This window comes from Pelophylax lessonae (genome assembly GCF_965119305.1).
Source record: "Pelophylax lessonae genome assembly, chromosome: 9".
Lineage (NCBI taxonomy): Eukaryota > Metazoa > Chordata > Amphibia > Anura > Ranidae > Pelophylax > Pelophylax lessonae.
The window spans coordinates 264,552,850-264,569,104 of record NC_138776.1 but is presented as its reverse complement, the minus strand read 5'-3'; the positions used below and the strand labels follow the sequence as shown (position 1 = coordinate 264,569,104).

Genomic DNA, 16,255 nt, shown 5'->3' with positions numbered 1-16,255 from the left:
TTTGTTTAGATAAATTCTGGTGTCTCTTTCTTAGACTTTGGATAGAAGTAACAGGTGCGGAAAAATTAGTCTTTGGGTGTTGGTGGTGCCTTCATACTGTAACCCTATAGAGATGCCCTTGAAAAAAAAATCAGTTTATTTTTCTTAAGAAAAAATACAATAACCTCAAAAGAGAAGTTTTTCAAAATAAATTTACAAAACTAATTTGGAAATTGCTTTATTCTCTCATCTTGCCATCTTCTTCCTCCTCTTCTACTCCTCGTATATACAATGTAATGTTACACCTTAGAACTTCTCCAAGATGTACAGACAATGCCTCCTCAATACCTCAATACACTCTTCTATATTGGCAAACTGCATGTTCATGTAGCCATCCACAGAGACCAGGTATGCCTTATATTTCATACCCCACTTCAGTTTCACCATTACTAATTTACCCGTAAGGCCATTAACCACCCCCCATCCGCGCTACAGCCTATATACGGCTGCAGCGCGGACTCGAATTTTCGGGAGGCCGTTTTTAAACGGCCTCCCAGTGACACGCCCCCCGCGCGCTCCCGCGAGCGCGCTGCGGGGGAAATCTGTGTCGGCCGTGTCACAGATCGTGGTGAATGGCCAATCACAGCGGCCATTCACCACGTGATCGGGCCGTCCAATGAGCAATGATCTCATATGTAAACATATGAGATCATCTCTCATCGCCGGCGCTCCTTCCTCACACGGAGCCTGCAGTGTGAGGAAGGAGGGGGAGCCTCACAGCACCGGGGACACACAGCAATGTAATCAGGGCACCGATCACCAGTGCCCTGATTACTAGAGGTAAAAACACACACACATTGCCCCCCCATCAGTGCCCGCCATCAGTGCCCCCATCAATGCCCACAATCAGTGCCCATAGTGCTGCTAGTCAGTGCCCATCAGTGCCTGCTCATCTAAGCACTGATGAGCACTGACTGGCAGCACTATGGGCACTGAGTGTGGGCACTGATGGTGCTGCCCATCAGTGCCGCTCATCAGTGCCACCCGTCAGTGTCCAGTGCCATCCGCCAGTGCCCATCAGTGCCGCCTATCAGTGCCCGTCAGTGACACCTCTCAGTGCCCAGCAGTGCCACCTCTCAGTGCCGCCTCTCAGTGCCCAGCAGTGCCACCTCTCAGTGCCGCCTCTCAGTGCCCAGCAGTGCCACCTCTCAGTGCCCAGCAGTGCCACCTCTCAGTGCCCAGCAGTGCCGCCTATCAGTGCTCATCAGTGCCGCCTATCAGTGCTGCCTCTCAGTGCCGCCTCTCAGTGCCGCCTATCAATGCCGCCTATCAGTGCTCATCAGTGCGGCATATTAGTACCTCCTCATCAGTGCCCATAAGTGCCACCTCATCAGTGCCCATAAGTGCCACCTCATCAGTGCCCATCAGTGCAGCCTATCAGTGCCCATCAGTGCCGCCTCATCAGCGCACATCAGTAAAGGAGAAAAATTTATTTTCAAAATTTACTCGCAGAAAATAAGAAAAACTTTTTTTTTTTTTTCAAAATTTTCTGTCTTTTTTCTTTTTTTTTTGTAAAAAATAAAAAACCCAGAGGTGATTAAATACCACCAAAAGAAAGCTCTATTTGTGTGAAAAAAATGATAAAAATTTCATATGGGTACAGTGCTGCATGACCGCGCAATTGTCATTCAAAGTGTGACAGCGCTGAAAGCTGAAAATTGGCCTGGATGGGAAGGGCGTTTAAGTGCACGGTAGGCAAGTGGTTAAGGAATGGTTTTGGGTTTAGAGGCAAACTCAATCTGCTGCTGAAGTCAAAGTAAGAAAATATTTCCCAGTGGAATGCTCTGAGAATACACCGCCGGAGAGAGCAGGAAATGGGTAGAGGTACTCCTAATGAAAGCAAGATTTACCCTTTCTGTAAAAAAATTTAAGTGTATGCACCTGTTGAACAGGTGTGGACAAATTGGTCCTTTGGTGTAAATTGTGCCCATGAAACCTATACCAAAAAATTACTTCAAAATAAAATTAACACCCTCAAAGCTTGGCATCCCAAACAGCCTTGCAGAGATTCCAGATCCCAGGAAACATTTAACTAGCAACATCTGCATCAGGGGCTCGATAGCTGCTGCTAATCCAGGACTTATTTATTTTGACAAAAGTCAGCCGGTCAACAGGCTCTGCGGGCGGACACACTCTTTTATCTGTCACAAAACGTCTGGCAGTACTGAATGCCCATTCAGAAAGCACGCTGTATGCAGGGCGGCCCAGCAGCTCATTTGCATACTGGGCAAATTCTGGCCAGTGGTCTAGTCTCATGACCCAGTACCTCAGTGGATCATCTACGGGAAAGCTCTCCATTTATTTTTTTTCCCCTAGATAATCTTCCGCCAAATGACTCAGATGCTGCCGATTGGATGTTGAAGCTGACATCCCTGGGCACCAGGGACTATAACATTTTTAAATGCATCAGTTAAGCGGCCCCCTTCTCCACCGCTCCTCCTTTGACCAACAGAAGCCTCATAACTACCTTTTCCATGAGACTGTCAAACTCTGCATAGGTGTTACATAAACTCCTCTGCGAGGGCTGCATGAGTTTAGAGACTTTCCCCTTCTAACTGTGGTCAAGAAGGGTTGCCAACCAATAATGATCCTTTTCCTTGATGCCAAGAATTCTCGGGTCCTTTCGCAGGCTTTGAAAAGTCAGGGAGCCCATGCACTGCAAGCATGTGGAGGCATGAGAAACAGAGTCCTAGGGGTCACTGAGGATTACAGTATCTGGAACTGACAAAGTTGAGCTCCGCCTTTTGGGCATGTCACAAATCAGGCGGTGTACGGGCAGGTGGCACATACAGCACTGTATACAGCACTACATTTTATGTAATGCTTTGTTAAACACTGCACTACACTAATACTACACTCACACTGCACTGACACACTACACTATGTTCACACTACACTAACACTCTACACTGACACTACACTATACTGACACACTACACTGACACTCTACACTATACTAACTTTCTACACTGACACTACACCATACTGACACACTACACTGACACTACACCATACTGACACACTACACTGACACTACACTATACTGACACCACACTAACACTCCACAATGACACTACACTATACTGACACACTACACTGACACTACACCATACTGACACACTACACTATACTCACACTACACTATACTAACACTACACTATACTGACACACTACACTAACACTACACGTTACTCACACTACACTAACACTCCACACTGACACTACACTATACTGACACACTACACTGACACTACACCATACTGACACACTACACTGACACTACACTATACTCACACTACACTAACACTCCACACTGACACTACACTACACTACACCATACTGACACACTACACTGACACTACACCATACTGACACACTACACTATACTCACTCTACACCAACACTCTACACTGACACTACACTATACTGACACACTCTGAGGAAGAGGCACAGCCTCGAAACGCGTCAGCCCTCTGCTTCTATGAGATATTGGACTCCTATAATGAGGCGGCTTTATGGAACTGATATGCTTGTTTTCTACGTATGTTTGTGAGTAGCCGATTTTTATCTTGATATTTTAAATAAACTCGCTGAGGATAATGCGCTAGGCTGGTGCGCCCTTTTCTTTGTTTTATATCTACATACTGACACACTACACTGACATTACACTATACTCACACTACACTAACACTCTACACTGACACCAACTTAACATAAATAAATCACTAGAACTAGATGGCTTGCACCCGAGGGTCCTTAAAGAACTCAGCCAGGTGATAGCCAGACCATTGTTCTCGATCTTTATGGATAGTCTACTGACGGGAATAGCGCCAGCTGATTGGAAAAAAGCCAACGTGGTACCAATATTTAAAAAAGGGCTGAGATATATCCCGGGTAACTATAGGCCTGTTAGCCTAACATCGGTAGTCTGCAAGATTTTGGAGGGGATGATAAGGGACTATATACAAAAGCTTTAGAAATGAAAATGGTATTAGTAGTAGTAATCAGCATGGATTCATAAAAAATCATTCTTGCCAGACAAATCTATTAACCTTCTATGAAGAAGTGAGCTGCCATATAGATAAAGGAAGGTCTGTGGATGTGGTGTATCAGGATAAAGGAAGGCCTGTGGATGTGGTGTATCTGGATAAAGGAATTCCTGTGGATGTGGTGTATCTGGATAAAGGAATTCCTGTGGATGTGGTGTATCTGGATAAAGGAAGGTCTGTGGATGTGGTGTATCTGGATAAAGGAAGGCCTGTGGATGTGGTGTATCTGGATAAAGGAAGGCCTGTGGATGTGGTTTATCTGGATAAAGGAAGGCCTGTGGATGTGGTTTATCTGGATAAAGGAAGGCCTGTGGATGTGGTGTATCTGGATAAAGGAAGGCCTGTGGATGTCGTGTATCTGGATAAAGGAAGTCCTGTGGATGCGGCGTATCTAGATAAAGGAATTCCTGTGGATGTGGTGTATCTGGATAAAGGAAGGCCTGTAGATGTGGTGTATCTAGATAAAGGAAGGCCTGTGGATGTGGTGTATCTGGATAAAGGAAGTCCTGTGGATGTGGTGTATCTGGACTTTGCAAAGGCATTTGACAGTTCCTCACAAACGCTTACTGTACAAACAAAGGTACATAGGTATGGACCATAGGGGGTGAGTACCTGGATTGAAAACTGGCTTCAGGGGTGAGTCTAGAGGGTGGTGATAAATGGGGAGTACTCGGATTGGTTTGGTGTGGAAAGTGGGGTCCCCCAAGGATCTGTCCTGGGACCAATCCTGTTTAAATTATTCACAATGACCAAGAGGATGGTCTCCGTATTTGCGAACAATACTAAATTAAGCAGGGTAATAATTTCTACGCAGGATGTGGAAACCTTACAAGAAGACCTGAACAAAATAATGGGGTGGGCATCTACATAGCAAATGAGGTTAACTGTAAGGTAATGCACTTGGGTGTCAGAAATACGAACGCAAGTTACTCGCTAGGCAGTGATCCTCTGGGTGAATATATGATGGAAAAGGACCTGGCTTGACAATGACATGCAATGCCAAGCAGCTGCAAGCAAAGCCAACAGAATACTGGCATGTATAAAAAAGGGGATTCACTCCAGAAATAAAACAATAATTCTCCCACTCTACAAGACTCTGGTCCGGCCACATCTGGAGTTTTCCATCCAGTTCTGGGCACCGGTCCTCAGGAAGGATGTGCTGGAACTGGAGAGAGTCCAGAGAAGGGCAACAAAAATAATTAGGGGAATGGAGGACATCAGCTATGAGGAAAGACTACAAGCACTGAACTTATTCTCTCTGGAGAAGAGACGACTGAGGGGGGATATGATATCAATGTACAAATACTGTACTGGTGACCCGAGCATAAGGAACAAACTATTCAGTGAAAGGGAATACAATAGGACACGGGTCATTCAGTAAAACTAGAAGAAAAGCGGTTTAACCTTAAACTTCATAAGGGGCTCTTCACTGTCAGAGCAGTAAGGATGTGGAATTCTCTTCCACAAGCAGTGGTATTAGCAGGGAGCATCGATAGTTTCAAAAAACTATTAGATGGGCACCTTAAAGACCACAACATACAGGGGTATACAAAGTACGTTTAACAGCAAACACACACATCATAGGTTGAACTGTATGGACTAATGTCTTATTTTCAACCTCACTAACTATGTACACTACACTGACACACTACACCATACTCACACTACACTGACACTACACTATACTCACACTACGCTAACACTCTACACTGACACTACACTATACTGACACACTACACTGACACTACACTATACTGACACTATACTGACACTACACTATACTGACACACTACACTGACACTACACTATACTGACACTACACTACACTAACACTACACTATACTGACACTACACTATACTGACACTACACTACACTATAGTAACACTATACTCACACTACACTAACACTACACTATAGTGACACTACACTACACTGACACTACACTACACTATAGTAACACTATACTCACACTACACTAACACTACACTGACACTCTACACTCAGAGTCACAATTACACACTAACTAGCTAGTAGCAAACAAAGCCTTGCTCAATCTATCGCCACTCCAACAACACCCGGCAAAAGGTTCCTTTGGGAAGGAACCATTTATAGTGTGGGTTAGTACTCTAAGCACTGAGCCATGATTGGGCAAAGTCATTATGACTTTATCCAGTCATGGCTCTGACTGTGCTCTGTGCCCTGAGTGGGCAAAGCCTTGCACCTGAACAGGGCCCTAGAATGCACTGTGCAGCATGCAGTAAGTTGTGGGGTGCTCGGTGGGTGAACATCCCCCCGAGCAACCCGCAATCATGGGTGTTCCCTGAACAGACGATTTCCGGGCTGAACTTTTACTCGGCTCAAACTGTTCGCCCAACTCTACTTCCCACTTGTCCCGGATTCCACAGAACTTTCCTGGGAGTTCAACAATATCCTGGAATCCCGTGGATTCTGGGGTCCAGGGAAGGAACAAGGAACACTTGGCTCCACTAATGCACCAGGCACCCAGGGCACATGCTCTGCATCTTTTGGCTGCGCAAACTGTTGGCGTTATATAAATCCTGTATGATAATAATAATATAACCGAAGAATGAGCTACAGGGCAGAGGACAAATTATTGAAACATAACGTAGGGTGCAGTTATTAAAGTCACCACAAGATGGCGATATCACTTCAAGTGGAGCGTTTAGACAGGAAGTGATGTCAAGAAGGAACAGGAAATGATGTAAGACAAGGCGCTCGATAAGATAAAGACAGGAATTTCCGGGAGAGAGAAGAACAAAGTAGACAGGAGACATCGCTGGAACTGGCAGCAGAGGAGGTAATAAGATATTATTTTCTATTTACACCCAGTAACCCCCCCCCCCCCCGTCATGTTCTGTCCTCTTCCTCCATAGTCACTGTGACGTCTTTTATCTCCAACATCCACTACTACACACATATCACATACTGTATATTGGAAATATTTTCTAATATGTGTCCCGATACGTCCTAAATCTAGAGCCATTTATCCAACTGTCCATCCAGAGCCTCTGGTTTATAGAACGGATATGTCCTAAATATAGAACCGTTTATCCAACTGTCCATCCAGGGCCTCTGGTTTATAGACCGGATACATCCTAAATATAGAACCATTTATCCAACTGTCCATCCAGAGCCTCTGGTTCATAGACCAGATACATCCTAAATATAGAACCATTTATCCAAATTACATGACCACATAACGAAGAGGTGAGAAGGATTTTGGGAGGTCACATGACATCACTCTTATCTGTAATAATAAAACACAGACCTGACCAGAGTGGTGAGGAGGATTCTGGGAATGTACTTAGTGATATATTAATTGTGCACAGGGTTAATGAAGTAGTGAAGAGGACATCTGAGCAGTTGAAAAACAGCTGCCAATCCCAAGATCCATCTTTAAAAGGACACAAGGATCTCTACAAAGACGTCATGATGGAGAATCAGCCGCCCCTCACATCACCGGGTAAGAGGAGACTTTATTGTAAAGGAGAGAGCAGTACGGAGGATCCACCTAGATCCCCCATCATCTGATAAACACATAGAAACAATGTATTCAGTCAGTGTGTGTGTTTCCTACAGATGGATCCAGTAATGGGAACCCACCAGAGAGATGTCCCCGTCCTCTGTATTCCCGGGATTCCACACAGGAAGGTCACACCATCCCTCACCATCATCAGGTAGGTGGAGTTGGAGCTTCTACGACTTAAAAATGATTCCAAACTGTTTGGAATATTCATCTCTGAGGTCTCTGTGTTTTAGTGCTTAATTTTTGACGATGGTCATTTTTATAATTTTGTGGTTTTAGGGTGAAGAATTGATTGATATAAAAGTTGAGGTGAAGAAGGAAGAAGAAGAAGGAGAGACGTATGTGATGGTCGATCAGCAATGTATGAAGGAGGATGAGGTTATGGATACCATTAAAGAGGAGGAATTTTCTCCAGATATCGGCTCAAGTGAGTAATGAGTAGAAACGGTTCACATTTTACTTCTACAAATTTTAAGGCCTTCAGAATAGTTTAAAAACAAAATAGAATAAGGAGACCTTCACAGCCTCAGATAAAAACGACACTAGGTTATAAATGGTAGACCAGCAAACTTGCAATTCCTGTTTGTCCTGGAAACATCACCTTATCCTTACGTATAATAAGCCTACGTGGTCTTCCTTTACATAACCCTAAGCCTAACTCTACAGAGGTAGCAATATTTAGAGGGCTGTACTAACTGGTAGTAAAACACGGGGGTGAGGGACATATCAAATACACAAAACACCAAATATTAGACTGTTGTGGAAGAAAACATTTAATGTGACAATGGCCCACTTCTGTTCTTCAATTTAATATGGTATATCCAACAAAGAGTTTGAAGGAAGGTCCATCTCCATTCCTCACAATAACCAAGACATCAATGTTTGTATGATACCACCCAGTACGCCATTGTTGGTTTGCTCTTTTTGTCCAGTGTATTAAATAATTTGGCTTTGTGCTTTCGTTTTATGATTTTTTGCTATTTCATGAATAGGTCCATGTCATTCTTCACTCGTATTTTGTCAAATGTGGACAGCTAGAGTTTGGAACCAAGTCTACATTGCCACAGATTTGAACCTTATTCCTGCTGTACACCATATCAAACGTTCTCCATTCTTCCATATAACATCATGTTCCCAACAAATGAGGAGGAGATACTGTACACCATATGAAAGGTCCATCTCCATTCCTCAATATAACGTCATGTGCCCAACAAATGAGGAGGAGATACTGTACACCATATGAAAGGTCCATCTCCATTCCTCAATATAACGTCATGTGCCCAACATATGAGGAGGAGATACTGTACACCATATGAAAGGTCCATCTCCATTCCTCAATATAACGTCATATTCCCAACAAATGAGGTGGAGATACTGTACACCATATGAAAGGTCCATCTCCATTCCTCAATATAACGTCATGTGCCCAACATATGAGGAGGAGATACTGTACACCATATGAAAGGTCCATCTCCATTCCTCAATATAACGTCATGTTCCCAACAAATGAGGAGGAGATACTGTACTCCATGAAAGGTCCATCTCTATTCCTCAATATAACGTCATGTTCCCAACAAATGAGGAGGAGATATGTACACCATATGAAAGGTCCATCTCCATTCCTCAATATAACGTCTTATCTCCAACAAATGAGGAGGAGATACTGTACACCATATGAAAGGTCCATCTCTATTCCTCAATATAACGTCATGTTCCCAACAAATGAGGTGGAGATACTGTACACCATATGAAAGGTCCATCTCCATTCCTCAATATAACATCATGTTCCAAACAAATGAGGAGGAGATACTATACACCATATGAAAGGTCCATCTCCATTCCTCAATATAACGTCATGTTCCAAACAAATGAGGAGGAGATACTGTACACCATGAAAGGTCCATCTCCATTCCTCAATATAACGTCAGGTTCCCAACAAATATGGAGGAGATACTGTACACCATATGAAAGGTCCATCTCCATTCCTCAATATAACATCATGTTCCAAACAAATGAGGAGGAGATACTGTACACCATATGAAAGGTCCATCTCCATTCCTCAATATAACGTCATGTTCCCAACAAATGAGGAGGAGATACTGTACACCATATGAAAGGTCCTTCTCCATTCCTCAATATAACATCATGTTCCAAACAAATGAGGAGGAGATACTGTACACCATATGAAAGGTCTGGCTTGGGTGTAATGTTTTACCTGATTTGGTTTATATTCATTGTTTTTTGTTATAATTGTACCCAATTCAATGGCAGAGCTCTGGGAAAGTGTTGAATGATAGACATGACTTCTGAATACAAGGTGTATAATAACATAACATATTAAAAATTGTTTTTCAGCAGATGGACCGTATTTTTGGAATTTAAATACATCAGAGAGACGTCTTCTTATATATCCAGAATGTACTGCAGAAGAGAATGACATTGCACAATGTTCTTCAAAAGTAACATTTTCCTGGATGGCGACATCAATGGATCCTTCTAATCCTGAGGATTCTTCTGATAAATCCCATACTATGACTTTAGATGACCATCTAAGTTCTCACAGTGCTGACAAAGCAACAGATACATCCGATCCCCAGCAATCCTCTTCAAGCCATGAGGGAGCTCACACAGGAGGAAGCTCATTTTCATGTTTGGTGTGCGGGAAAACATTCGCTACGAAAAAAGGACTTCTTAATCATCAGAAATCTCACAAGACCAAGTGTCCTTATTCATGTTCAGAATGTGGAAAATGTTATTCAAAGAAAGAAAGCCTTGTTGTACACCAGAGAGTTCACACGGGTGAGCGTCCCTTTTCCTGTTTAGAGTGCGGAAAATGTTTTTCTAAGAAAGAAATACTTGTTATACACCAGAGAATTCACACGGGTGAGCGTCCCTTTTGCTGTTCAGAGTGCGGGAAATGTTTTTCACAAAAAGGATGCCTTCGTAAACACGAAAGAAGTCACACTGGTGAGCGTCCCTACTCATGTTTTGATTGCGGGAAAAGTTTCCCAAGGAAAGGTTCCCTTCTTACCCACCAGAAACTTCACTCAGGAGAGCGTCCCTTTTCCTGTTTAGAGTGCGGAAGAAGTTTTTCTAATAAACAAAACCTTCTTACACACCAGAGAATTCATACCGGTGAGCGTCCCTTTTGCTGTTTAGAGTGCGGAAAAAGTTTTTCCGAAAAAGGAAGCCTTGTGAAACACAGACGAAGCCACACTGGTGAGCGTCCCTATTCATGTTTGGAGTGCGGGAAATGTTTTTCTAAGAAAGGGTCCCTGCTTACACACCAGAGAAGTCACACAGGTGAGCGTCCCTTCTCCTGTTTAGAATGTGGAAAATGCTTTTCCGACCGAGGAAACCTTCGTAAACACCAAAGAGTTCATACAGGTGAGCGTCCCTTTTCCTGTTTAGAGTGCGGAAAATGTTTTTCTGACCAAGGAAACCTTCATCAACACCAAAGAAAACACTCCGGAGAGCACCCCTATTCATGTTCAGAGTGTGGAAAAGGTTTTTTCCGGAAAAAACAGCTTCTCCTACACCAGGGAAGTCATTCGGGTGAGCATCCATATTCATGTTTAGAGTGTGGAAAATGTTTGACCACGGAAGAAAGTCTTGTTAATCACCAGAGAATTCATACAGGTGAGCGCCCTTACTCATGTTCAGAGTGCGGGAAATGTTTCACTACCAAGGAAACTCTTGTTTCTCACCAGAAAATCCACTCAAGCGAACGTCCCTATTCATGTTCGGAATGCGGGAAACGTTTCATCAAAAAAGTAGCCCTTGTTAGACATCAGAGAATTCACACGGGTGAGCGTCCTTATCCATGCTCAGAGTGCGGGAAATGTTTCACTACCAAAGAAAACCTTGTTTCTCACCAGAAAATCCACTCAGGTGATCTTCTTTATTCATGTTCAGAGTGCGGGAAATCTTTCGCTTGGAAAGGAAGTCTTGTTGCTCACCAGAGAATTCATTCAGGCGAGCGTCCTTATTCATGTTCAGTGTGCGGGAAATCTTTCACTAAAAAAGGAGGCCTCGTTAGACACCAGAGAATTCACTCAAACGAACGTCCCTATTTATGTACAGAGTGCGGGAAATGTTTCACTGAGAAACACTCCCTTCTTGTACACATGGCAAGACACAGCTCAGAGCATCCAAACAACTTCCAGACTGTGATAAATGTTCTACAGATCACATGAGTCCAATCGGAGAGAACACCGTTCTTCTACTTGTAATAAAGCTTTGTGAATTGAGCCAAATATGTATTTCAATGTTCAGTTTGTTTTTCATTCTGTAGTTTTACATTTATACTGTAAATATTAAAACTCTATTCAATTTTGTTTTTTGTTTTTTTATTGTGTGGATGTGATGTGAGGTATAATCTGTGTGTGTAATCATCGATGTAACCCTTATAGAAGTATGGACTACGAAGCAGCCGACAAAATGAAGGGACACAACGTAGACTGCAGTATTAATACAGGATATCACAACGTGGTGATGTTATACCTCTTAACTGTCCCGGATTCCACAGGACTGTCCCGAGATTTCAACAAAATCCTGGCTTTCTGCAAATCCTGCATGTAATCATCGATATAACCTAGTAGAAGAATGGACCATGAAGCAGAGGACAAAATGAATAGACACAACGTAGATTGCAGTATTTATACAGTATATCACAACGTGGTGATGTTATACCTCCTAACTGTCCCGGATTCCATTGGACTGTCCTGAGATTTCAACAAAATCCCGGAGTCGTTGCAAATCCTGCATAATCATCAATATAACGTAATAGAAGAATGGACCAGGAAGCAGAGGGCAAAATGATGAAGCATAATGTAGGCTACATTATTTATATATCACAACATGGGGATGTTACACCTCCCAAATCTCCCGGATTCCACAGGACTGTGCCAAGATTTCAACAAAATCCTGGAGTACTGAAAATCCTGCATGTAATCATCAATATAACCTAGTCGAAGAATGGACCATGAAGCAGAGGGCAAAATGAAGAGACACAATGTAGACTGCAGCATTTACGGAAGAAGCCACCAGTGGAAAAAAACAATAATGGCTGCTTACCAGATTCTAATGGCCACCCAAATTAATGGGAAAGCCAAATACGCTTGTAGGGAGTAATCAGCCAGATGATTCCAGATATGAGAAGAGGATGGGTTCAATCTTCTGGAAATTGATGGTCGCCAAAATCCTTCCATACTGGTAAATATTGCGGCTACCAGCTACACGGGCAGCAAGAGTCCGCGGATAAGGCTCTCGTATGGCGAAGAATTGGGGAACTGTTATTGACTGACAACAAAGATGGAATCCACTCGGGCAGTATGGAAGGGTTTGCGGCCCGTAAAATGAGCACTGAATTTATGAAGTTCTGGAAAATAGAAGGGCCTGCAGAATGGTTCAATGTGTGCTATTGATGTAGCTCAACGTGTAGAGTCCTTGTCTTGTAGATATAAAGTTTTAGGTTAAAATCTGCATGCATGAAACTCAGTTTTGTGTTTCATGAGCCACCAGATGCTTTTCTTGTGGCTGTAGCTTGTGGTGCATGGTGTTGATGTGCTGCTCTTTAATGTAGAAAGCCTTGCATTTTTTAGGTTCGAAGCTGATGTGGTACAAAGTGTTTCCTGGGCCACTAAATGTTTTTCAATTGTTCCCATCTTGTCGTCTTTAGTATTTAGTTCTACAGAGAAGCCAAGTTGCTGGCTAGAGCCTGTGGTGTGTGTTGTTGGGGTCTGGCTGTTGAATGCATAAGAGCCCTGGATTTCTGAGTTTGAGTCTCTGCTGTGGTCATAGTTTTAAGTTTCAAATGCTTAGAGAGTCTAGATCCATGATATAGGTGCTTTAGCAACTACTTTTGATGTCTTCTGGTTCTGTGGTCCAGCGTGTAAGCTCCTGATGTTTGAATTAGAAGGCTGAAGGTTCAATTCCCATGTCCTCCTGTTGAATGCATAAGAGCTCTGGATTTCTGAGTTTGAGTCTCTGATGTGGTCATAGTTTTACGTTTCAAAGGCTTAGAGAGTCTAGATCCATGATATAGGTGCACTAGCAACTACGTCTAATGTCTTCTGCTTCTGTGGTCCAGTGTGTAACCTCCTGATGTTTGAATTAGGAGGTTGAAGGTTCGATTCCTATGTCCTGCTGTTGAATGCATAAGAGCTGTGGATTTCTGAGTTTGTGTCTCTTGTGTGGTCATAGTTTTACATTTCAAAGGCCTAGAGAGTCTAGATCCATGATATAGGTGCACTAGCAACTACTTCTGACGTCTTCTGACGTCTTCTGACGTCTTCTGACGTCTTCTGACGTCTTCTGACGTCTTCTGGTTCTGTGGTCCAGTGTGTAAGTTCCCAAAGTTTGAACTAGAAGGCTGAAGGTTCGATTCCCATGAGTGACCAAAGATTGTTTCACAATGTGATACCAAGACGTTGAGGTTGTGTAATGGGCGGATAAAATTGTAAAGACTGCAATGAAGTGACCAGTGTTTGACTAAGCTTCATTTGCAAAGACATTCATCGGTTGGGTGGCTTGAGTGAACCTGTGACTCTAGAACATGGCTAGGAATACCGTGAAGGAAAAGAGGTAAGGTGATTTAAAAAAAATGTAATGTATCCATGGGGGGTAGCTTGTCCGTTTGGCTAAACTACCATTTTGATGGTTATGCCTGGAACCTATTGTGGCATCATTTGTATAATGCCAAGGTCACCCACATGGTTGGAACTTGCTCTACTGAAATCGTGCCAAGGTCATCCACATCATGGCTGGAACTCATTTCAGTGTCATACTCATAGTGCCAAGGTCATCCACATCATGGCTAGAACTCATTTCAGTGTCATACTCATAGTGCCAAGGTCATCCACATCATGGCTGGAACTCATTTCAGTGTTATTCACATAGTGTCAAGTAGCTGGAACTCAATGCATTGAGGTATCATTCATATAGTGCCAAGGTCACCCACATTGCGGCTGGAACTCATTGAGGTGCCATGATCCCCAACATCATGGTTACACAGTGAGTGGGTCTGCTTCTTAACCCTTCATTAGCAGTCCTTTGCCAACAAGCACATAGCTGCTGTATTGCCCCGAAACAGCTCTGAGCAGACTGCTTTAGGAATTGAACTCATGGCCTTCAGATTCCAAACACACTGCCCTACATGCTGTGCCACAGACCTGGATGCTCAAGGCTGACAGCAGTGGCTATACATCCCATATTCAACCAGAGTTCAAGCTGCAATGTGTAGTAACCCATAGCAACCGATATGAAGAGGATTGGTTGATATTGGTTTCAGCAGTGGGTACAGCATTAATAAATAAATTTAGAAAGGTGACCACCTGGGGATTAGAACTCACAAACATTTCATTTGTGAGATCACCAATATACCCTTAAGGCTATAGTTTAAGATGGTGGGCGTGCCCTAAACCATAGTTGTAATATCATGACATACCTAATGATCAATGGATTAATGTTTAAACATTTTACAAAATTCCCATCATCTAACAATAGCTAGTCTTCTTCCAGTTGACCTTCCAAAGGCTACTCCCATCTGGTAAAATTGTATTTTTAAGAATACGTTACCTTGAGCATTAGCATAATTGCTGCTTGCAAAGTACAAGAACCCAAAGCAACCATAATACCTAGTCTGAAAGTTGATTCGTTTTTATGAGCTTCTTCAGTTTATGTAACTTTAATAAAATTTGTCATGGAAGGGTGGTTGCTTGAGGATTTGAACCTGCAAACTTGGTATTTGTGACTGGGAGCTCAGCAGCATACATGTAGAGCTATTGTCTCAGATGGTGGGAGGGAGCTTTAAACTAGAGCTTTAATATCATGAAATAACACATGACTAGGGACATAATATTTGAATATTTGACTAAATTGTTACCATCAGACCCTAGACGAGTCTGCCGCTTGACTTAAGCCTCGTACACACGCAACGAATTTCCGCCGACCGGTCGTCCGTCTTTTGTCCAGAGTGGTGTCTGTTGGTTGGAATGTGCTCTAGACTGCACACAAATTTTCCCGTACGACAGAATTCTACTTCAGAAGTGATGTCATGTGTTGGATTGCTTTCTTTGTGTTCTTTCATCTCTGAGCATGCCTAGTCTTGCTCATAAGATTTTTCCCCATCGAAATCTGTACTAATGAGACAAAAATCGGACGTGTTTTGATGGTCGACAAAAATTATATAGCCTGCACACCAGGATTTTTTCGGTCGAAAAGTCGGAGTCGGTTGTCGGAAGCATCATACTAACAAGCCGAAAATCGGCAGATCGGTCGTCGGATGAAAATTCCCGGCCGAATTTCGACTCGCGTGTACGAGGCTTTAGAGCAGGGATCTCCAAACTATGGCCCTCCAATTGTTCAGGAACTACAATTCCCGTCATGTCTGTGAATGTCAGAGTTTTACAGTGCCTCATGGGACGTGTAGTTCTGCAACAGCTGGAGGGCCGTAGTTTGGAGATTCCCTGGCATAGAGGAAATTCCCATTCGGTAAAACTGTACTTTCAAGAATCCGATGCCATGAACCATAGGGCACGGTCTCAACTGCTGCCAAAGTGTAATAATTTATAGCAAATAATAAGAAAGTATAAGATCTTGTAATTTTAATAAATTAAT

The 16,255-nt window shown here is 43.0% G+C and overlaps 2 protein-coding genes across 3 annotated transcripts in view; both read left to right on the top strand.

Annotated features, from left to right (window-relative positions):
- Nucleotides 1-11,854, top strand: part of LOC309564439 (uncharacterized protein) — an 81,848-nt gene extending 69,994 nt beyond the window's left edge. Inside the window, exons 8-9 of the mRNA XM_082269069.1 lie at nucleotides 7,916-8,063; nucleotides 9,992-11,854. Of these exons, the coding sequence (XP_082125195.1) occupies nucleotides 7,916-8,063; nucleotides 9,992-11,832 (1,989 nt within the window). The 3' untranslated portion in view covers nucleotides 11,833-11,854. The remainder of the gene's footprint in view (nucleotides 1-7,915; nucleotides 8,064-9,991) is intronic.
- The window catches only part of LOC309562677 (uncharacterized protein), a 420,285-nt gene continuing 411,656 nt past the window's right edge, over nucleotides 7,627-16,255 (top strand). For both annotated transcript variants that reach the window (XM_082266956.1, XM_082266955.1), the window contains exon 1: nucleotides 7,627-7,787. The gene's annotated coding sequence lies outside the window, so the exon portion shown is untranslated. The remainder of the gene's footprint in view (nucleotides 7,788-16,255) is intronic.